This window comes from Rhineura floridana, chromosome 4, assembly GCF_030035675.1.
Source record: "Rhineura floridana isolate rRhiFlo1 chromosome 4, rRhiFlo1.hap2, whole genome shotgun sequence".
Lineage (NCBI taxonomy): Eukaryota > Metazoa > Chordata > Lepidosauria > Squamata > Rhineuridae > Rhineura > Rhineura floridana.
The window spans coordinates 111,305,791-111,330,463 of NC_084483.1; the positions used below are offsets into that span (position 1 = coordinate 111,305,791).

A 24,673-nucleotide genomic window follows, 5' to 3' on the forward strand; every position below is an offset into this window, starting at 1 on the left:
ATGTCTCCCCTCAGTCTTCTCTTCTCCAGGTTAAACATGCCCAGTTCTTTCAGTCTCTCTTCATAGAGCTTGGTTTCTAGTCCCCTGATGATCCTTGTTGGCCTCCTCTGAACCTGTTCAAGTTTGTCTGCATCCTTCTTGAAGTGCGGAGACCAGAACTGGATGCAGAGGGTGAAGGAGGGGATTGGAAGGAGAGGGGCAGGGGAAGGGAGGGGTGAAGGAAGGGGGAGGGTGTCCTGCCCAGAGCCTGAAACACTAGACGGAGACAAGGCTTGATATAATTCTATTTTTATTAGAGTGATGCTTATGTCCAAAGCAGTGTGCTTCATAAGCCTGTCTATTCTAGCTCACTACCTCCCCTAACTAAGCTACCTGGATAGTCTCTGCAGCGTTTGGGGAGAGTTGAATCAGCACTAGAGCCTGGGTGGGGAGCTGCTTAAGTAGGGAAGATCTTTGCCCGTAACCGACTGCTCCTCTGAAGTTCTACCCTCTCAAGGACCCTTTTCTCGTGCCGTCTCGTGCAGAGTGAGGGGGGGTGAGCCTCTGCTGGCCCATCTGACAGCAGGGCTTTGATAAGCGATGGCTCAACATCAGGAAGGGGAAGCTGGTTGGCTGGGAAGAGTTTGAAGTGCCAGGCAGGGATTCCTGTGGGGGGGTGGTTGGCGTGTGTGAGGGCTCACTTCCCAACGGCTCAGGCGGAGGGCCTGCAGGCAGAGTGGGAACTGCCTCGATGGGGGGAACTGCCTCGATGGAGTCTGTGGGCTGACTGCGCTCTCCCTTCCTTCAATGCTCCCAGGGACCTCATTCTCATCTGACTTCTTTCCCTCTCCCTGAGCTAAGTCCTGGAGCTCCTGGGGCGCAACAGAGGGTAGAGGCAAGCGGGAGGGGATGGAAGGGAAGAGGGGAGGGCAGATTTGATCATTTGCATGCTTATTGAGTTCAGTGGGATTTACTCCTATGCAGTCATGCTTAGGATAGGTGAAACTCAGAGCTTGGAAAAGTTACTTTTTTGAACTACAACTCCCATCAGCCCAATCCAGTGGCTATGCTGGCTGGGGCTGATGGGAGTTGTAGTTCAAAAAAGTAACTTTTCCAAGCTCTGAACAGACCTAGGGGAGGGCATGGGCAGGAAGGGAGAGAAGAGGGGGAGAAGAGGAGATTGGATTGGTGGGCACTGGGCAGAAGGGAAGCCCCTTTCCTTTCCAAAAGGAAAACATTGTGAACAGCATCATTCTTTTTCAGGGTTTCCCCCACCTTTTTATTCTACAGCAGGCACATGTAGCCTCCCACCCAAATTTAAAACAAAGCTGTTCCTGGCCACATCCACAGCAGAACTTTATTTCCCTTTAGATAGTCCTGACGTCTCCCAAAGAATCCTGGGAAGTGTAGTTAGTGAAGGGTGCTGAGCGTTGATAGGCCCTGTTCCTGTCACAAAGCTTCAATCAGAGGGGCTGCCTTTTCAAGCACTCTGGCCACTGGAGCTCTGTCACGGGAATAGGAGCCTCCTCTCAGCACCCTTCACAGACTACACTTTCCAGGATTCTTTGGGGGAAGCCATGACTGTCTCAAGTGAAATAAAGGTCTGGTGTGAGTGTTGCCCCCTGATTAGGCAAGCCCAGCAGCTGTGAGTCTGGCTTTTCGAACACTGACAGTTGGTTCTTACTGAGCATGCCTGAGATTATCATTCAGTTGAATGTTTAATTTCTTAAATTAATTAAAAATCAGCCAGGCATTTTTTTAACTTTTAAACTGCAGAAGATGAAGATCAGAGTATGGGGTAAGGACAGTAATAGGATTACATTTACTCTGTGAAAATGGCTGAATTTTAATTAACTTCAACATTTAATGAGAACTCTGACAAAAAAAGTCCAAAAGGGGTCTCATTTCTCTCTCTCTTTGTATACCTTGAACTCTCGATTCTCTCTGACTGTTTTGTGTATCACCATGAAAATGTATAGTGTTGTTAAGTAAGCGTTTCTGAGTCCAGGACTATAAGTTTTGTAAGGATTTGTTTTGAAATGTGCTTATGGAAAGCATCAGAATGGCATGGGGGTATTTTCAATTTAACATTGCGGAATGCAAAAAATCCATGCTGACTAGAGTATACAGCCACTCTTGTGGCTGTATAATATATTTATATAGACAGATGTAATTAGCCGCAACAGTAGATGCTCTCTTTTATCTATTGTCTCTGTGGAGGTGTTTTACTCCAGTGAAGAGGAGCTGGTATGCCAGATTCACCTGCACAAAAGGCCAATTTCTGACAACTGTACGTGGCAAAAAATAATTTGGAAGCCTATAATACAGGTGGATGGTCTGGCAGGGATAGTTTCACTACAGCTGGAGACTTTGACAAGCATGGGTGATAGTTGCTTTATATTTATGGTTGGAAGACTGTGCAGTGGTGCCACCCTGATGACTCTTGTGTCTATGTAAAAAACAATGCATTGAGAAAGCCAGAATATGTGCAGTGAGAAAGAAACTTGAAGAAAAATATGTTTGATCCTGGCTGCAGTTTACATTTCTGGTAATTGTTTCTTTGTGTATGTGTGTAGAACTAAAGATTAATCTTGATGGAAACTAATATATATATTGGAGCATGTTTCAATTATTCTAAAATCCTTGTCTTGTTTTTTAGTGTGGAAAATCTCCAATAAAGGATATGTTCACAGATCTCCGAGATGGAAGGAGGCTTCTGGACCTTTTAGAAGGACTGACAGGGAGTCAATTGGTAAGCAAAACATTATCCTTCTAACATGAAGGAAATTAACATTAAAATGCTGTATGTGTATTAATTATGGTACCATTTGCTTATTTAGAATATTGTACTCTGCCTGCAGTTGATGAATGAATGCAAAGTTAAATCCTGCCACTGTTTATGTTCCTCACATGGACTTGAACATGGTCCCTGGGTGGCAGTTCTGAGAAATTATAGATTATTTTAAAAATAAATAAATTTCTAGTTCTTGTAGTTGTAACAAATCTAAATATGTGATGGTAAACATTTCTGATCTATTCAGTCATACTGAAAAGCTTATATATTTTTTTCTCTGATGCATTTCCACTGCAGTTTTCCAGCAGAAGAATGTGCATAGCAGGATCGTCCCCTAACATGGATTAGATTTTTTTGTAGGATTTCTAGACAGTAACACATTAACTTTAATGAAATTAGCTAGAACCTCAAAAATTCTGCATTGATTTTACAATACAAAAATTTTATTGTTCCACTTCTAATATTAACGTTTAAAATCACAGGTTACTTAATTTTTGTAAAGTGAGCTAACACTAATAATTCTTAACCTTTAATACTATTTTATGGACTTCAACACACTACTCAGTGGGGTGGTCATTTATTATTTTGAGCAGATTTGCTATAAAAGAATATTTTAGACCAGTTCATCCCCTGACAAAGGCCAAACTACTGAGTGGCAGAAACACGTTGGGCTTTTGTTAAAATAAACATTTTTTCAAGCATTTTGGGCTCTCCCCATTTTTCTTCTTTTGCTTTTGGATGCTTGCCACCTTCTGCAGTTGGGCTGGATGAGGGCCAATAAACTGAGACTGAATCCTAGCAAGGTGGAGGTGCTGTGGGTTGGTGGTTCCTGAGTTCAGATAATTGGTCAGTTGCCTGCTTTGGATAGCGTGGTACTCCCTCTAAAAGAGCAGGTCTGTAGTCTGGGGGTGCTCCTGGATCCATCTTTGTCACTAGAGGCCCAGGTGACCTCAATGGCTAGGAGTGCCTCTCACCAGCTTCAGCTGGTAAGACAGCTGCAGCCATTTCTGGACCGGGATAGCCTGACCACTGTTGTGCATGCACTGGTAACCTCCAGGGTGGATTACTGTAATGCGCTATATGTAGGACTGCCCTTGAGATTGGTCCGGAAGCTGCAGCTGGTGCAAAATGCGGCAGTGAGACTGCTCACTGGAGCAGGGTATCGCCAACATGTCACCCTGCTGCTGAAAGAATTGCACTGGCTGCCCATTTGCTACCGGGCCAAGTTCAAGTTTCTAGTTTTGGTGTACAATGCCCTATACAACTTGGGACCAGGATACCTGAAAGACCGTCTTACTCCTTATATACCCAGTCGATCAGTGCACTCTGCAGGTGAGGGCCTCCTGCAGATACCATCTTATCAGGAGATCCATTCTGTACAACATAGGAAATGGACCTTTAGTGTGGCGGCAGCTACCCTTTGGAACTCCCTACCCTTAAATATTAGACAAGCGCCATCTCTGTTACCTTTTCAGCGCCTATTGAAGACCTTCCTCTTTCAACAAGTCTTTTAAGTTGAGACCTTATCCCAGTGTGCTTCTGTGTTGGAATTGCTTTTTAATGTTTTAAAACCTTTTTTAAAAAAACACAAAGTTTTTTAACCTTTTTTAAAGATGCCTTCAAAGCTTTTAAAAATGTTTTTAAAGTTGTTTTAATATTTTTTAAAGTCTGTTTTTATGATGTTTTAAAGTGTTTTTAGTGCTTTTGTTTGCTGCCCTGGGCTTCTACTGGGAGGAAGGGTGGGATATAAATCAAATAATAAATAAATAAATAAACTTATGGTAAAAGGAAAGTTTGTGTTTTTAGTTATCTTCTTATACCTGAAAATTGTTTGTTTTTTAAAGCTGAAAGAACGTGGATCCACAAGAGTCCATGCCTTGAATAATGTCAACAAAGTACTTCAGGTTTTACATCAGAACAATGTAAGTTTCTAAGATAAATGTTTTGCTTTGACATTCAGTGTCCTTGAATGTTCATTGCCTTCGAAACTGGAGAGGAAAAGGTAACCATGAGCTCAAATTTGTTATCTAACAACTGGACTGTAGTCTGAAAGTTGGGGTGGGGTGGGGGGTAGGGGAGAAGAATTTTATAAAATCCAACACGCCTACATCTTGGTTCCCATAGTTGGTTGTACTGTGCGTATTGTATTTCACTTATAATTAGAAGATTTTTTTTTTACCTTAGGAAGTGAACTTGTATTTCTTGTTCCTGAATTCATTAGGATGATAGATGGATAGAATGCAAGCTTATTTTGCGGAGCTGAGGCACATTATAATTTCCTTTCTATAGACTTTTGTCACCAAATGCTCAAGTCTCTTCTGAACTGTACCAGAAAAACCATTTTTTTAAAACTAAAAAGTGGTTACACAAGTAAAGATATTGTCTGCTTTTGTAGTGCCCCCTCCTTCCCTCCCCTAAATGTCACTACAGGCGTATCTGCAAAACCATCTTGCCCTGAGGGAAGTGAGAAGAAGCAATCACAGATTCTTTTTACACAAACAAGCTGTCTTTTCTATCTTATTGTAACTTTAAAAAAAAAATCTTATGTAAACTGCTTTGTGAGCTCTGCTGAAAAGCAGTATATAAATGCCTTAAATAAATAAATAAATAAAGGTTTGTATCTAAACTTAATTCTTTGGTAAAGAAAGAGAGGTTAGGTGCCTACCTTGCACTCCCTTACATTCCCCCCAAACCTGCTTCTAGAATTGGGTACTGTTGGGAATGGGGTAGGATGTGGCATGATTACAGATGGCATCGAGACTTGGCAGAAATTGCCTCATTAAATAAACGGAGGAGCATTTTAGTGTCCAAGCCACTGATTTTTAGCTTTGCTAAGGGGAAATGACTCCTTTTATCTAAAATTGACTTTAACAAATGGTAAAAGGAATTAAAATTTAAACTACTGTGTGATTAGCCTTTCTTGAGCTGGCAAAAGATCTGAAAGGCCAAGGGTTTCCCATCTAGAACAATATTCCAACTTCTCAAGGGTCTTTGTACTTACGTTTCATTATCAGCAAGCTCCTCATCCAACATGGGCAACTACCTTTGAAATGAAATGAAATTTCAAAGATATTTTGTGATATGACACCGTGGCTGGCGGGAGAGGGAGCTGCTTCTTCAAAGGAAATTTGAACAAATGTCATTGGATTATAGCCAAGTTTTTTTGTGTTCCTTTGCCTAAAATATTGCTTGGTAGCCTGGCCTACATGTACACATTTTATAAAACAGAGAAGAGGAGCAAGGGTCCACAAAGTTTGGCTGTGCTTGGTAGCCAACCATTGTTTCTAGTAACCAGAGAGCCTTGACATTTTTATTTTTTATAAAATGGAATAGAGGAGCTCGAAGCGAAGTAAGTGTACCCTTTTGGTATCCACTGCCCAGCAAGAGGGCTCCTGCACTTTTTAATGCTTGTGTAAAAGAGAGAACTTCAGTAAGTGTAGCTTAACATGTAAGTTACATCTCCTGAAATTCCATCTTCTACACCACAATTAAGTGTGTGAGAATTCTGTCCCATTTTTCATTTGGCTGCCGTAGCCACTGGTTGTGTGTGTGTCCTTTTTTAGTTTTAAGTAGCTGTTCTAAAACTCTGTGTCCCTTGTTGCCAGCTGATTTTTAAAAAAATGTTATTCCTTTGGTGGGGTAAAAGCCTTTGCTAGTGGCCTTTTTGTCAGTTATCAGAATTAAATCTCTGATTGCCAGCGGTGACCATATTTATGTACTACTTGACTGGGAGGAACATTTCAAATTCAAACTTGAGTATAAAACTTTGGATGCCTCATAACCTTTGTAAATTAATGCCTTCTTCTGCACCCATACATTCTAGAGGCAGGGTTTAAAACCTTAAGTTATATAGCTGCTGCTGTTTCCTTGCAAATTTGAGCTGGCTCTGATTTAAGAAAGGAATGTTGTTGACTGGAATAAAAGCAATTATACTTAACTTTGTGTGTTTCAGGTGGAGCTGGTGAACATAGGAGGGACTGACATTGTTGACGGAAATCACAAACTGACTCTTGGCTTGTTGTGGAGTATAATTTTGCACTGGCAGGTGAGCAACATCGATGCTTTATTTTAGCTCTTGCATGTGAATTATTAATTTGCAACACAACACATATGCAGCCTTTCTTTTGCTTCGACCCTTTCATGCTATCTGACCAATCGGTCCTGAAATTCTAGGGTCATTGGAAACAACCTGAAAAGCTGTGTGAAGTCTTTTTGGATAAAGACGCTAGCCTTGTTTGGATGCAATGTTAAATTACGACTAGCATTTGAGGACAAGCTGGCAAGTGTCTTGAGCTTATTCTCTCCCCCCCCCTTTGTGTACAAGGGGAGAAAATGCCAAGCTTTCGTTCAGAACAAATCACAATTTCCTGTTACATGAGAGTATGGAAAATTGTAATATGTTCCAACTACTATTCAGTTGAACTTGAATAAAAATGTGGTTTAATATGCCAGGTTGTGAACTGACTGTGGTTTGAACCAGAGTTTCCTGTATTCAGACATGATAGGAAATCACAGTTTGTTCCAACTGCAAATGGAAACTCTAAATTTCTTCCCCTTTCATGTAAAAGTTGGAGGAATGGTTGGAGGTAACACCTTAGCCAGATGCTCGAACTCGCCTGTTATACATAACAGTAAAGCATGGTTTAGTGTTCTTTCTGAACTGAGTCTTGGTGTGTATGCAGAACTTGTATCTACTTAAAATGTTGTAGGTTTTTTAGATGTACATTACATTGGTTTTTGGTATAATTTTTCTGCATTTTTAGTTGTTTAATAATGTTTTAATTGTATTGGATGTTTATATGTTGTGAACCGCCCAGAGAGCTTCGGCTATGGGGCGGTATAAAAATCTAATTAATAAAAAAAATTAAAAAATAATAAAATTTATATTTTGCCTTTGCTTTCACTGGAAGCTTTCAGTCTTAAGTTTATGCATAACACGTAGATCAGAAATACTTCTCATTTCTTGAATCTCATGTTGCATTTATAATTATGCTTGCAGATGTGCTCAGTTTTATTTCTGGGTATTGCTTATTCATTTTAAATGAAGGTAGAGGAGCCACTTCTAAGAATTTGTTATACTTTAGGAGCCCAAACACACTGTAGCAGTGGTTCATATTCCTATTCTAAGCACACCCAGTGGGGCAGAAAGTTCTGGCTCTGTTCTAGTAATAATAAACTATTTGGCCAAACTTCATGCTGCTCACCAGCACACAAGGCATAGACTTGCAGTGTTGTTGGAGCTTCTGAGCTGGTAGAATGTGTTCCAACAGCTAAGGAAATCACTAGTACCATAGTGTTAACTGCTGCTTTGCCAGCTTAAGGGGCACGAGGACAAGTGGTGTTGTTACTGTATTGGCATTGGTGGTGATGGGAAAGAAAAAAGACAGGCCAGGGAGCTTGCAATCCAAAGTCTGAAATTGAGGAGACAATACAGGGAGTAAACAGATGGAAAGGAGAAATGTGAGCAAATACATGTGCTTATTTCTTGTCGCTGGGTGTGAGTCAGCGTCATTTATGTTGATACTGTGGTGCATAGGTTTGGGCAATTCTGTTTTCAGAGCGTCAGTCTATTTATTCTTGGGCAATTGTTTTGTATGTGCACTTGAAGGTCTTTGTGTACTTTCTTTCAGGTTAAAGATGTCATGAAAGATGTCATGTCAGACCTGCAGCAAACGAACAGTGAAAAGATCCTGCTGAGTTGGGTGCGACAATCTACTAGGCCTTATAGTGAGGTTAACGTTTTGAACTTTACCACAAGCTGGTCAGATGGACTTGCCTTCAATGCTGTGATCCACAGGCACAAGTAGGTGGCTGCTTGTCAAGTGCTGCACTTCAAGGGAAATAAATAGTAGTAATTTCTTCATTCTGGAGCGTGTAATGATGTTTAAGGCATTTTTTGAAAAATGGCAGTAACAAATGACAATAGAAGGAAAGCTGCCAGTGCAACATTTTCTTACAGAGCACAAAGCCTGAGTTTTCAGTAAATAATAATTAAAAAATGCTTGGAATTGTTTTAAAGCCCACTTTGGCATATCTTAGCAAGAAAGAAAGGGAGTGTTTCTCAATGCTGAGGTTACTATTTTTGAGTGATGAACAACAGTCAACACCAATAATGGATGTTCTTAGTTTTTGCTTCTCTAAGATGCATGTTGGGAAAGTAAGAGAATATCTATAGTTTCAAAATTGAAGCTCAATACTAATACTTCTTTGTGTTTATCTTGTACTTTCTCTTGCTATCTCTGCATAGATACATGCATTATGAAATGAATAAAGGCTATTTATTTTCCATTGAAAGCTTAATAGTATTTTCCCAAGTGACGCCCTGGAATTGCTGATGCATAAAAAAACTGGAGTTTTATTTTGTTGGTGGTGAAGATGTGTGGCGTGGTGAGAAGTCTATATATTTATTGCAGAGGGCCCACTCTAGCTAAAGTTAATCATAACCAGGTACCATTGAAACCAATGGAATAAATTGGTCACAGTTAACTTAAGTCCCATTTCTTTAATGGGATTTAGTCACAACTAATTTAACTGTGCAGGGCCTTATTGAGCCAGTTTGCATATAATGCGGAACCAAACCATGGCTTAGCATGAACGTGTGTGTTCCTGGAGAGAAGATGGTGACTGCTTTGCTCCTTTTCTGGTTCTCCTGCAGCAAACTAAGCCATGGCTTGACTAAGTGTGTTGTCTGAACCTGGGCTCATTGTTTGTCTTGCTCCATGCAAACCACAAGCTGCAACCAAGGTTTTTTCTTCATTAACATCCCATGGTTTACCTGGGGAAGACAAAACACAAACCTGGGATCGGATGACATGCCAAACCATGGCAGTGTGGTAGCATCAGAACAAGAGGAGGAACAAAGCGGCTGCAGTCTTCTCTTTGGGAGCCCATGCATTTGCACTAAGCCATAGTTTGGCTTAGGGATACATGCAAACTGAGTCAGTCTAAACACTTCTGAAAACAGAATTTTGTTCTAAGAATCATTAAATATTACATTGCCTTGTATCGACAGTATGCACACACTGACTTTGATACATGCAAATAATACAATCTGATGTATTTAGAATTATTATATGAATCAGTAAGTGAATTAAATGTACCTAGATGGCTTTATTTAAGCTGTTGAAAGTTAACTAAATTCCAGGGGCCCTGATCTGTGATTTCACATGCTTTCCTGTAGTGAAAGAAATAAGCATCTCCATAGATGTTTCTCTTCTCATATGTGATTATAAAAACCCATGCACTTGTGATATTTGGCATAATGGAAGCAAAATACATAAATTGGCTTGATTTAGGACATGAATGAATATTTGAGTTCTCATTGTTTTTCCTCTCGTATTTCATTTTTCCCTCTGATTTTAGGCCTGAGCTCTTCGGTTGGGATAAAGTTATTAAAATGGCTCCTGTTGACAGACTAGAACATGCCTTCAACATAGCCAAACATCGCCTGAGGATAGAAAAATTATTAGATCCTGAAGGTATAATATGATTCTGTGTAACTTAATATACCTATGTTTAAATGATGGATTTATTTATTATTTGGCCTTTAAGATGGTTGTAATGGGTTTTGTCCAACTAAAGTCTATTCAGAGTAAACTCATTAAAATTAATGTTTCTATGTTAGTCATACCCATTAATTTCAATCTACTTTGATGATAACATGGGATACAATTCAATATCAAATATGGAAAAGAGGAGGGTTTCATATTTCTAGATTGCTTATTTACGTGTATTCATTTAGTTAAGCAATTAGTTAATCTGCTCTTCACAAAAATCAATCCCAGAGCAGGATACAACATAAAAATGTATAATAAAATAAAATGGTCTCAAAAAAAGCAAACCACAACAGTACACCAGAGTTACTAATGCTATGCCTTTAAAAATTAATTTCAATCAATCTGCTTCAATCTTGTCTTTTTTTAAAAAGAAAATCTAATAACAGTGAAGTGACAGAATATAGTACTGTGATGGTTCTCAGCTTAGTGGATAGTGTAGGATACTGTAGTGATGCTGATTAATTTCTGCCAAAAAGAGAAAGCAGATTGAGGACCCTAAACTCAACATCTGGATGCAGTCTTGTTGCTCTGGTCATGGTTTTCAGCTTGAAAACCTGCAGTCAAACCCAATAAACATCTCGTTTATGTTTTCAGATGTTGCTGTACAACTTCCTGATAAGAAGTCCATTATCATGTACTTGACATCCTTGTTTGAGGTCCTTCCTCAGCAAGTTACCATGGAGGATATTCGAGAAGTGGAGACTCTTCCAAGGAAATATAAAAAGGAATGTGAAGAAGTGGACATACAGGTGGCGTGTACTAATGATTTCCCATTTCTCTCTTAGTGTTATGTCAGATGGCATTTAATACTCCTTCCCAAATAACTCCTGTGTATCTTTGTCCTTGGCACAGTCAGTAGAAAGATACTTAAATGAACTTCTTCAGTCAGTGGGTTCTCTTTTCTCTCTCTCTCTCTCTCTCTCTCTCTCTCTCTCTCTCTCTCTCTCTCTCTCTCTCTCAGTGCAATATTGCATTGCTTTCTTTCATTATTTCTTCTCCCATATCATATGGTGATGCTCCCTTTGTTGCTTTTTCTGTTAGTTTATAAGACTGGCATTCATCTTTTCTCTTTTCCAGCACAACTCCTTGTCCTCCTGATATAGTTCCATCTTTTTGGAAATCTGTTCCCACATCAACCCTCTTTTCTGTGTTAACTGTGTATTTATAATTCTCTGTCTTCTGGTTCTTTTCCTTCTTCCATTATATCCTACTCTTTAAAATCTTCTGAATCTTTTCCTTTACACGTCTCTTGCCCTATATTTCCCCCTTTTTCTTGGAACAACATGTTCTGTGACACTGGATTAGATCCAAACTCATCTAGTGTGTGTGTGAAGCCTTGAGCAGTGTGTGAGGTGGCATGTGGAGCTGCAGGGAGAAGGGGGAAATCAGGGAAACTGGCCTCCACCCTCCCTCCCTCCAGTGGAAGCCTCCATTGGATTCCAGATCCTTCCATTTTCAGAAGGGCAAGTCTGCATCCAACTCAAGGTCTGTCTTTCCTTTCTACCAGTTCTCTTTTTGGTTCTTCCAGTCTGGCTTTCACTCTTTTCATTCAACAGCAGCTTCTCTGACTCTATTTTTCCAGTTATATTTTTGCATCAAAATTGCAGGGTCATTCCTTTCACAGTTTGGAAATGATATGTAAGCACAATCCTGTAGCTAAACCTAAGATTGTCTCTTTCCTCTTGCAACGCTCTCTGAGGAGAATGTGCTTCCACCTGACATTCAACTCTTTTTTTCTATTTGTATCTTCAAATGCCTCCTTAAGACACAATATTTGTTCATTCTGCATTTTCCAAACTGACCCTTCCCTTTTACTCCATGTTTCTTTCTTCCCTATTGTGTCTTCTCTTTAACATCGGATTGTATGCCTGTATGCAGGAACTGTTCTTAATTATTTTTTGTACAGTAGCAATTTTAGACATTTCATTACTTATAAATAATAAGCAAAAATGCACTTGATCTGGGAAGTGCCATTGCCTTCTTTTTCTTGTTTCATTGCGGATAGTAAGGTAGCTGGTTGTAGCAGAACCACTTGTAATGTCTAGTCCTGTGATTCTTTATCCTGTGGTCTTTCTTTTATCAGGTGAAACAGCTACAGGTAGCTTCATGTTGGGGAAGGGCTATAGTTCAGTGGTAGAGCATCTTCATGCATGCAGAAGGTTCCAGGGTCAATTCCTGGCATTTACAGGGTAGGGCTTGGAATGTCCCCTGTCTGAAATCCTGGAGAGCCACTGCCAGTCAGTGTGACGCCCTTCCCTGGCTCTCCCTGTCAGGTTCCTATCTGCGCGTGGCTACTGCCTGTCACTAGGCACCACCAGGGACTCCACCAGTCCGGACTGTCCTTTTTTATTGTTTCTCTCCCCGCTCTAGCACAGATCTCAACAGATCCCCCTGCTAGGCAACCACCAGTCACGTCCTAATACTAGTATTCCCAGAGACTCTGAATACTGGTATTGTTATTCTCTTCACCGCTGCCACCATTTGTTACAGTTTCCCTTCAGCCTTGGTCATTACCTTACCCTCCCTTCTGGTCTGTGAAACCCCAGCCAAGGATCAGGCCTTTGGTAAACCAAATTAAGTATTTATTAAAGATAACAAAGCTAACAAGATTTCTTCTTAAGGCACATAAGCATATGGTTTTACTCAATACTAATCCGAACTCCACCCCCCTCCTTCTCCACTCTCTCCTGGTAAACCACTCTCTCAAACCCACCAAACAACCCACTCTTTCTCTTCTGCCCCCAGATTCCACTCTCACTCTTCCTTTTATACGTTCAGCCATTTTAAACACTCAGCCAATCATCTAGCATTCTACTGCCCATTCACTCCCCCTCCTCTTTCACTCCACTTACCATGTATCTTCTAAACAACCAACACTTACCATATATACATTAATATAGGAACATCACAGTCAGCTTAGACAATACTGAAGTAGATAGACCAATGATCTGACTGGGTATAAGGTGGTGAGTTAGGGTGGAAGGATCTGTTTAACCTTTGCCTCCCCAGCTATTTTTTCAAAATCATCCCTGCTCCCCTGCTGTTTTCCCCCCTGCAAGGTAAAATATCTCCTGTTTCTTTTACCTTTGAGGAGAAAAGCCTCTTTTATCCACCTCTACTCTTGGCAGGAGAGGGGGAAAGATTGTGTGACTTCATGCAATGTCATGCTGTCCTTGAGTGTTAATATCATTCTGATATTTTTTATGCTATAAGACTTTTGTGCTACTTCCTAATTGTTCCTCTTAAGAGGCAGTACTGCTGAATGTGTGCATGCGTTTTAATGACATAACTCTGGTAACAAGTAGTTTTTTATGAATGACCGAACAAAGTAAAAACTAAGCTTTTGGGGTTTGTTTTAATGCCACAAGTATTACAACCCATCTCCTGTTATGCTGATTGCAGAGTGTACACAGAGGTTACTATTTCAAGTATTTTACATATTTGAATGTATTTTGCCAAGCATTTGTCAGTGATCCCAGCTTAATCTTGTAACAGGTTTGGTGCTGCATATTCCGCTTAGGAATCTGGAAATTGGACTCATGAATTAAGTTCATACTTAGAAAGAGCAGAATATTTTTACAGCTGAAATCTCTTTAGACGGTAGTACTGACTAATATCTTAAGTACTTTAAGTATGTGTTTGGGAAATTTTATAGAGCATCAGATGGTTTCTGTCAAGAAAGAGCTGTGATTTGAATTTGTGTTCATTCAGATGTAAAATTCTTTTCTAAAGCACTATTAAATAAAAACATTAACATCTCATTAAGCAGTTTCATATAAGTTTAACATGTTGGATGAATTTTTTTTTGTAAATGTGATATGTGGTGGGTCATGTGGTAGGCTTTTGGATTGTGAATGTAAGATAATTAACAGCCATAAAGGCTGGATCTAAACAACTTCAGTGTAAGTATAGAAATATTTTATCAAAGTCACTGTGTACATTTAGAAAATTGACTTCATTAAGAGCAAAATTAAATTGTCGGGTGGTAAATCAAGACCATTATTTTTTGTAAAGATCAAATATAATCCTCATTTCCACCATCTATATCTTTAAACTGAATCTGTGACTAATAAAACTGTGTCCAGATACTCCAGTTTGCCTGCAATACAAAGCAAAAACCTAATTGTGCACATTCAAGATTATAGTATGTGCATCCTCCCTCTATTTACGTGGTGGCAACATCTGTGTTATAAAAGCATCTTGCAGGAAGTGACCCTGAGTTTGATCTTTCTGCTTTGCAGAGTGCAACAGCAGAAGATGACTATGGAGATTCGAGAGCAGAAACTTCCAGCACTGTGACAGAAGTAGATATGGACTTGGATAGCTATCAAGTAGCTCTGGAAGAAGTTCTCACATGGCTGCTGTCTGCTGAGGATACATTTGAAGAACAGGAAGACATATCTGATGATGTTGAGGAAGTAAAGGAACAATTTGCCACGCATGAAGTGGGTGTAAAATAAGGTTTTTATTGGGGCTGCAGTGATTAGCTTTATCCCTGATTAGGCAGGCAGCAGATTGTTTTTACTAGATACTTACAGGTCCATGAATGGAATTTTCACTCTTAGAAAAGGCAGTCCTCCTCCTTTTGCTCACATGCGGAGGAATACCTCTTCTGAGCAGAGCTGTGACACATTCATGCATTATCTAAAAATAGTGATTCCCCCCCTTCCAGGACTGTTGTTTTATTCATCACTAATACTGATTTAATCACAGTATTAAAATGCTTAATTCAGACTTCCGGGAAGGGTTGCTTTGCCTGTGCTGCCTCTGAGTCGAGCTCTCGTCTCAGAAGAAGCTTTTTCAGCTTTAAAATCAGTCAAAACGTTCTTTTTGACTGGTAAAGATTTTCTCCCGGACAGGGAGAAATGTAGAGATTAACCACAAAGCCTGTTTTTGTGGGGAGGACTGGATTTCATTTATTTAGGAGAGAAGGTTCAAACTGCAATGCCGGATGGACTTCCATCAACTTCTAGCTGATTACAGCGACACGTTTATCTTTTCTTCAAAGAAAAACGAACTTTAGCAGGCAGATAAGCATCCTTCTCTCTATTTTCTTTTTTCACTTGGTTTAAATTGTTGCAGCAAAAAAGAGATTTGTCAATGAATCAGCTTTGAAGATCTTCTGGGTGAGTTATGGCTTTTCTCTTTCACTCACGAAATTAAGGAGGAAAGAAATCGAAAAAGCTTATATTTGTTTTTATTGCAAAAAGCTGTCCTGGAGGTGCATTCTAAAGATACCAACGGAAGAGGGATTTCTATTTCGAGGAGGGGAAAAAAAATATATATTTTTTTGAGTCTATTTCTTTTTGACGAATCTGCTTGTTCATGACGCCACTAATTGTTTTGATGTTGGGAACTAAGTTTGTTTTGTATTCCTGAACATATAAAAGATAAGGCAGGCTGTATTGTCTACACTGATGTCAGCAAGCCTGTAATATTAACTCAATTGTGGCTGAATATTATTATTGTGGCTGAAATAATTTTTGTTTCTGTGGTTTTAAGAATGACAACCAGGAAAGTGATTGAGACCATGGAAGAAATTGTTTCAGAAAATAATGGGTGAGATTGAGATAACGAAACAAACCCTGAGACAGGGTAGACAGGAGATGAAAATTGAATTTAACAAAATGACGCAGGAGCTTAAAGAAATAGGAGATTCTGTGAGAGAGGTGTTTGATGAGATTAGAGATGAGAAAAGAAAAATTGAAGGGAAGCTACAAACCCTGGAGATTGGAACAAATGTGAAATTGGAAAAAGATTTGGAGTTTATGGATGTTAGAAATAAAGTTGACTGTTTGGAATTCAACATTGTCTCTGAAGAAATTAATGAAGATTTTGGTGGTAAAGTTATCAATGTCTTGGATAATTTTCTGGACTGGAATGATGTGATGGAGTTTGACATAGAAAAAATCTATGGAGTTGGCTACAGATATGTGACAGTGGAGAAACTCTTAAGAGATGAGCCAGTGCATTTTGTAAAAAAGAAGAACAGAGGTATGACTTTGCAGCAATATTTCAGCAACATATTCAGAATTCTTGACTGGAATGATGTGATGGGGCTTGACATAGAAAAAATTTATGGGATTAACTACAAATATGTGACAATGGAAAAACTTTTAAGAGATGAGCCAGTGCATTTTGTAAAAAAGAAGAGCAGAGATGTGACTTTACAACAATATTTCAGCAACATATTCAGAATTGATGGCAAGGACATATTTGTGATGGGGGAAATTCCCATCAGACTCTTGTTATATGACTATGGCTATGACAGCAAGATCATCATGGGATACTGATAATGGATGAATGGATACTGAAACCACTGGATTTAACAGGACTATTGAAGATGGAAGATGGAATTAATATTGATAATGGAAGAATGGTTATGGAAATTATTGGACCTAACAGATTTGACGAGATGGATTAATCAATATGTTTATTTGGACTATGGCTATGACAACAAGATTATTATGGGATACTGATAATGGAAGAATGGCTACTGAAATTACTGGACTTAACAGGATTATTGAAGATGGAAGATGGAATTAATACAGATAATGGAAGAATGGCTATTGAAATTATTGGACCTAACAGATTTGAATCAGATGGATTAAGCGACATGTTTATTTGGAGAAAAATTGAAAGATATCTCTCTCAAGGAATTGAAACCTCTCTTTGACTTTTTGTGGAAAGAATAAAGTAATGTTTATGAGATTTGATGATTAATTAAGATAACTCCTGGAGGAAAGTGATTTTATAATATAATTTTAGAGATACGATTGTTATATATTGTAGACCTATAACTGATCTGCGACAAATCAGAAGTCAACATTTTATTTTATTGTTTAATTGTTTTTGTTTTGTTTTGCTTTTTGTCTTTGAAAATTTGAATAAAAATTAATGATAAAAAAAATAAAATGCTTAATTCACAGCCCTAGTTTTTGTACACATTTTAGATAGACCTGCTCCACTAATTACCCACCAAGTTCAATTTAGTCTGCCACCCATACACATTGGAGCACCAACTCTTCATAATGTCCTTCCTTTTGCTACCTGTCTGCCTGGGATTGCAAAAATGGGAAAGTGCGTGTGGTTGTCAAGTTACCTTATCTTTGACAAAATGTGATTGAGATCTTGCACACTCTGTTTCTTTGCTAAATAGCAGAGGGTGGAGGAGTTCTCCTGGTGCAAATTGCAGCTGCAGGGAGAAGGGTTGGGATCACAGTGGTAGCAAGGGGTTAAAGCCTCTTCCTCCTATGGCACAGTCCTGATCTGGATTAAGTCTCCCACAACTGCTATTTAGTAAAGAAAAAGCTTGCATGGGAGAGCTAATGATGTGATTAATATTGTGCCTAGTTGGCTGTCAGTTCCAAAGGCAGTTTGCCATCCAGCATTTCAGACTGCAATTCAAGAAACATGAGCATGAGACCCCCAAAGTAATGAACAACTGATTGCATTGTGGACCTTTTATGTGGGTCTTATTTTTGTGAAGTTGTCGGACAAGGAGAAAAATATCTTAAGGTCTTTTTTGCTTGATTGATCCTAGCTTATTTGTCAGAGTTCCAATTTACATTTTGCTATTTATTAAAAGTCTAGCGAATTCCATGCAGTTATTAAAACAATCCGTGGTCAGAGATCACATTGATCTAAGTGGATGAACCTTTTTCTAGGCTTTTATGATGGAGTTGACAGCACACCAGAGCAGCGTGGGTAGCGTGCTACAGGCTGGTAATCAACTGATAGCCCAGGGCAATCTTTCAGAGGAGGAGGAAAGTGAAATCCAGGAACAAATGACATTGCTGAATTCTAGATGGGAGGCTCTCAGAGTGGAAAGTATGGATCGGCAATCCCAGTGAGTGACATCTTTATCATGGACAGACTCGCTTTCTAGTTCCAACGTTACCTGTTATGTGTCATCCTAACCCATCCCCTTGCAGGCTGAATGGTTTTTAGAATGAACTTTCTATGTGTCAGCACTAAATTCATCTTCTTGGAAGCTTATCTAAATGTGCTCAGTTAAAAGGAAATTAGTGAACAGTTTGAGACCAAGATGCTAACATAAAAACAAAACTAGATCTTTGTATCAAAATGCAGTGTTTCAGAATATGTGTTCAACAGATGCTTATGTGTTATTTTAAAATAGATTTTATCTAAATGAAATCCCTTTATAGTATTAGGACTTAAAATGCCCATGCACATAAGACAAATGCTCATAAACATAAAACAAGGGGCTGTCCTATTTCATAATTCTCTGAATTGTGCTATTAAATTGTCGCTTGAATCTCATGACAAGTCTCAGCTGTCAGACTGTTAAACTGGAATCTGATGCTAAGAACAATTATGATGCAAGAAAACTTGTCATTGTATATTGGTAACATAGAATCATTGGGTTGTATTCAATGTAGCGCTAAGGTTCAGTCAATGCAAGGAGTTTTCCTTGTGTTGCAGAATGATCTCCCCCCTCTCCTCCCCCTGTGTGCTTCCTAAATCTATTCTGAGGTTTTCCCAACTCTCTGGAACACACATGGGGATTAGCTGAATACTGCCCATAGCACAGCACATCAGAACACTATCAGACTCCTGGTATGGAACTGGCGTTCTCTATATATTAGCCCATATATCATATACCACAAAGAGATTGGGGAAGACAAGAAGATGCAGCAAGCAAGATGGCTTAAGCACCTGAGCCAAGCCACATGGTACGGGAGCAAGCAGAAACAAAGCAGTCCCATTATTTCTACAAATTACAATTTGACTTGGAAGATAATTCCTTCCTGTTCCTGAAGTTCAATTTAAATCCATCCCAAGTATCTCCTGAAAGGAACTTTACTTGTGGTAGTTTCTGATGGTTAGAGGATGAGTTAACAGTTGAACAAAATTTATAACATGTACGAAACATTATTAATAATGTTTTCATTATTAATTGATGATTATTTTAACCTAGATGTTCAGTGCCATCCTAAACCAGGTTTACTCAGATTCAAGTCTCAATGAATTCAGTGAGACTTAGTTCCTAATACATGTGGCTAATATTCAGCCTCAATATACTTTTCCTCATCCTGTTTTATTTTGATGAATACGTTTTAGGCTGCAATCTTATGAAGACTTACCTGTAGATAAGATCATAGTGGGACTTACTTCTGAATACATGTTCATAGGATTGCACTGTTAGCTTAACAAATCTTTTTTTAAAAGTGACACTGAAATAATTAAGTGGTTTTTTTAACATGGGCAGCCTCCATGATGTATTGATGGAGCTTCAGAAGAAACAACTGAATCAGCTGTCTGACTGGTTGACTGTTACAGAAGGACGCATTCAGAAGATGGAATCTCAGCCCTTAGTTGAAGACTTGGAGTCCTTTCAACAGCAGATGGACGAGCATAAAGTATTTTTACCCCTTACTGTAATACTCATGATAGAGGGGGAAAAAATAGTCTGCAGCAGCTCAGATTTCCTGGTTCCACCCGGATGGAACTGTTAATATAGAAACTCATCTTTTAAAATAAGATTTAGACCTCCATATGCACTAGGAAGTTGTGCTATCTTTAGTGAAGTTCAGGAGCTGTATTTCTTTGGAAGTGCATCTTATTTCTTAGACTTCCTTGAAAGTTAATGGAGTGATAAGTGTAGCCATTATAGCATCTGGATACAACTTACAGGATTTTTGATGTGATTGATCTTCTGTGATTGTACCTTCCTTTTGACAAAGTGTTTCTGCTGAGGAGAGCCTCAACACTCAAAATGTTGCCACAAAGTAAATGTGATTTTGTGCACTGTTCCCCCACCTCCCAGCCCAGAGTTCCAAGCTAGCATTTTCATTGGGCTGGGCACACAGAATTAGCATGACAACCAGTACTTGCAAGAAGTGACTTAATAGACACACATGCAAGATTCCTCCTTATAGTAGGAAGGGGATGGGATATAAATTTAATAAATAAAATAAGGTGGTTTGATGAAAATATTTAAGTTTTCAGAAAACACTGAAATAGGTGAAGTACAAAGGATATCTTTCTTGGTTGCTTCTTTTGCTCTGCATGGAGGCGAGGTGAGAGTAGTCACTCAATGTGACTAGTCAATATTATCTTAATCTTCAGGGTTTTTTTTAAGTGTTGAAAACCTCCACACATTTATCAGTCACATTTTCTTCCATATCACGATCAGAGCTTTAAACTGCAAATTGACTTTCAACATGATGTACTCTAGTGGCTGCCTGTTCCTAATCAGATGCTAGCCAAAGGAATAATTTTGTTACTGTACATCATGTTGTGTGGCTAAACTGTTTTAGCTCAGTAGGAAAATATTTGCTTAAACAAACAAAATGATTAAAACAATTGGCTAAAACAGAATAACAGAACATCATCTCTGGTCTTTATAACAATTGAATCAATACTTTCAGGAGCTACAGAATGATCTTGAAGCAGAGCAAGTTAAAGTAAACTCATTGACTCACATGGTGGTCATTGTTGATGAAAACAGTGGTGAGAGTGCCACAGCTCTCCTAGAAGAACAACTGCAGGTGAGTGGATGCCTTGGTGTTACAATTCTCTACACGAGGGATGGGGAACTTTTAAAGTCCGAAGGTCACATTTTCTTCTGGATACCACATACCACTGGTGGGCAGGGCCAGAGGCAAAAGTGGGCAGAGCAATGAGTGTGAATTTTACCTCTACTGTAGGCTTCTGTCTACGTATACACACACATTGCTCTCTGTTCACCATTCAGACAAGCAAGAAGCATTATCAGAGGTTAAAGACACATGCCAACCAGGCAAAAACTCTCAAGAAGGGTGGCGAGCAGTGAGGAATATGCCCTGGAGAGGGTGTGTGGCCAGGGGAGAGTCCGAGTGCCAGATAGGCTTGGAGGACCACATTTGGCCCCCATAGCTGAGGTTCCCCATCTACACTGTAGGTTATGTGCTGGTAGAATTAGGGTTATTTATATTGTTTGATACATAATAGAGGTGTGATTAATGGAATTAATTAATGGGATTCATGATTAATGGAAAATACCTCATTTACTTTAAAATTTATGCCTCTAATTCTAAAAGGATTGCTAACAGGTTAGATTTTTTGTTTCTTTACCTGGGGCTGTGTCCAGTGAAGTCTCTGTGCAAGTGGAATGGCTTCCATGTACACGATGGAACAGCCTCTCCCTCTCCTATGCCCATGTGCCCCTGCAGCCCCCAGACAGGCTTCGGGTTATTTTCCAACCCTCTGGAAGTGTAATTGAGAAAAACAACAGATTGTATGCTCATATTTAAAATCATATAAGATTTTGTTGGCCACTATAAGAATAAGATGGTGAATTTAGGTGGGCCTTTAGTCTGATCCAGCAAGGCTTTCCTTATGTTCTTATGAAATAATTATGCTTCTATATTTTGGATTTTCCATCTGCTTTCAAGGTGAAATACATAGATACAGGTCCCAGGCTATGGTCTGAAGCCACATAAGGCTAGCTACAGGGTCAGGTCTGGTTAGTGCCTGGATGGGGGACTGCCTGGGAACCATATGTAAGCCGCCTTGGGTCTCTATGATGAAAAGAAAGATGGGGTATAAATGTAATAAATAAATAAATACAGAAATTTATTTTATTGTTTGCAGGTGCTTGGTGAACGATGGACAGCAGTTTGTCGGTGGACTGAGGAACAGTGGCCCAAACTAAAAGAGATCAAGATCTTATGGCAGGAGCTATTGGAAGAGCAGGTAAAATTGATTTATTCAGGGTACTTATTTTTTAAAAAGAAGAAATACCTGAAAGATCGTCTTACCCCTTATATACCCAGTTGATCACTCCGCTCTGCAGGTGAGGGCCTCCTGCAGATACCATCTTATCAGGAGTTTCATTCTGCATAAGATAGGAGATGGCCTTTTAGTGTGGTGGCACCAAGCTGTGTAATACCCTCCCCTTGAATATTAAGCAGGCGCCATCTCTTTTCAAGACTTTCCTTTCAACAAGCCTTTTAAGTTGAGTCCTATCCCAGTCTCTGTCTGTGTTCGAATTGCTTGTTAATACGTTTTTTAAATAATGTTTTTAACCCTTTTTTAAAAGATGTTTTTAAAGCTTTTTATGTTTTTAACGTCGTTTTGTTTTAGCTCTGTTCTTATGATGTTTTAAAGTGTTTTTAGCACTTCTGTTTGCCGCCCTGGGCTCCTGCTGGGAGGAAGGGCAGGATATAAATCAAATAATTAAAAAAAATTAAAAAATAAGAAATCATGTTTTCAAACTTGCTTGCATTCCTAGCCAATGGTATTCAAAAGCTTCATTAAATTTATTGAAGGCTAATCTGTTACCCAGTTTATATTGCTGGTAGAACCTGGGGTCATTCAATGAAGCTGAATATTGTAGGATTCATGATGGACAAAAGGACTTCTTCACATAGCACTATGGAATGCACTACCTTAAGATGTAATGATGGTCACTGACTTGAATGGTTTTAAAATGTGATTAAACAAATTCATGGAGAATACTACCGGTTACTCCAATATGGGAGGTGGGATGTCTCTAAATACTAGTAGCTAGGAAACATGAGTGTGGAGAGTACTGTTGCTTTCATGTCCTGCTTGCAGACTTTCCATGGTTGTCTGCTATGAGAACAGGATGCTGGACAAAATAGGTCTTTGGGTCCCTCTTTGGTTTTTATATTATATCTAAGGTCATGTTATATTATTCAAAATAGGGCTATTTTTTTAAAAATTTCTCCATTGTTCACAGTCAGGTTTGGTTACAGAAAGGAGGACTTGGAATAGAGCATTCCTTTTAGAGAGGGAAAGAATGAGAGAGTAGTTCATACATGAAAGCATTCAAATGATTTTATGTCTGGAGGAAACTTGGCGACGGAGTGATTTCCTCTTTCTGAAATAAATTTCTATTGCATGCTTGCTTCTGTTTTATTAAGTCTATTACTCAGACAGTATTTTTTTGTGTGCAAAGATTTAGTAAGAAGAATTTGTTATAGCCTGATAGCTTTTTTGAAGCTGTTTTTAGTTTGTGTGTAAAAGGCTTTTTCAGGTTCGAAAAATGACAAGGTTTCACAGATCCTGATCACAGATCCAAATGTGTGTTGAGCTAAATAAACATCTTCCTTGAAGAACACTCAAGTTTCTCCCTGTTCTAATGACTGTGGTGCTTTCCCCCCTCTTCCTGACCGCTCATTAAGATGATGGCCAGGTTCAGATGTAAAGTTGAAAACTTAATTTTATTCAAAAATAGATTTTGAGGCCCAAATCAGTTTTTTTTAAAGTAAGCATTAGGAGACATGACTTTTCAAATCACATAATTTATCAAGATAGTTCTGGGGAATGGAAATTGCGCTGTTCCATCAGTTTGCATTTAACATTCTTAAATTTGAGTAAAAGAGTTTTAAAATAAATTGTGTTTCTTTTACTCAAATTGATTTCTTTTTAAAAAAAATTGTTACATATAATTACAAATAATTTTATCACCTTTTGGTTCTTTAGATGTAGCTATTTTCATTGCATCTGGCCATTAAATAATAAATAACATTAAATAATGCACCACCAGGGATACTTGGGCTTGATTTGCTACAATTTTTATTTCTATCTGGGAAAGGGCACTTGATTTCTGCAACACAGCGTTCTGTCATTTAATTGTGTTGGTGGATGTGCTTGAATAAAATTTGGTCTGAGGGAAGAACATGTTTCTTTAATTGATTTTTTCTTTTTGCTAAACTATAGAATTGATTTTTCTTGTATGTAGATATGAGTCCCTCCTAGGTGTGAGCAATAAGTATAGTGTGGTAAGAATGATGTATATGCTCACAGTGCAACATAATTGTTTGCTAAGGCTTCTTGTCTTGTTTGCTGCCAGTGACTACTTATCTACGTTATAGGTGAGAGATGGAGAGAAAATCCTAGAGTATTAGTCAAGGCTTTAAATATAAACCATAAGCAATATGTTATCAAAATTATGCATCAAGGTCAGTGAAGAATTTAAATTAGAATTAGTATTATTAATTCTAGTAGACTAGTGGTGAATAAACATTACTGTAACCATATGATTGTAGCCTCTTCTTTGTATGCTGTGGCCCTGCTATGGATCACATGTGTATCAAACACAGCTGTTTGAGATTAATAGGGTCTAACAGCAGAGATAATCCTCTATTGTTGCTTCTTGCTGTCCTGAGGAGTGGCCTTATAGATTTCAAAGGCTTATGTGTATTACCAGTCAATGAAGACTAGGTCAGGTAGTGTTGGGAACAGAGAGGAGGTTTTGGCTTTGCCATAATTGTACCCACAAAAGCAACATTCCAATTCCCCATAGAAATTAATGACAATCCTTTGCTTGTATAGGCAGCAAAAGTTAAACATGTGTACTCTGTGGACACCA

General features: G+C 38.8%; 1 protein-coding gene across 3 annotated transcripts in view; it reads left to right on the plus strand.

Moving 5' to 3' along the window:
* UTRN (utrophin) overlaps positions 1-24,673 on the plus strand; it is a 521,915-nt gene that overhangs the window by 85,710 nt on the left and 411,532 nt on the right. For all 3 annotated transcript variants that reach the window (XM_061624044.1, XM_061624041.1, XM_061624043.1), the window contains exons 4-14: positions 2,639-2,731; positions 4,618-4,695; positions 6,726-6,818; positions 8,404-8,576; positions 10,136-10,251; positions 10,924-11,078; positions 14,571-14,774; positions 17,997-18,178; positions 19,562-19,712; positions 20,724-20,843; positions 21,928-22,029. In XM_061624044.1, the coding sequence (XP_061480028.1) occupies positions 2,639-2,731; positions 4,618-4,695; positions 6,726-6,818; positions 8,404-8,576; positions 10,136-10,251; positions 10,924-11,078; positions 14,571-14,774; positions 17,997-18,178; positions 19,562-19,712; positions 20,724-20,843; positions 21,928-22,029 (1,467 nt within the window). The remainder of the gene's footprint in view (positions 1-2,638; positions 2,732-4,617; positions 4,696-6,725; positions 6,819-8,403; positions 8,577-10,135; positions 10,252-10,923; positions 11,079-14,570; positions 14,775-17,996; positions 18,179-19,561; positions 19,713-20,723; positions 20,844-21,927; positions 22,030-24,673) is intronic.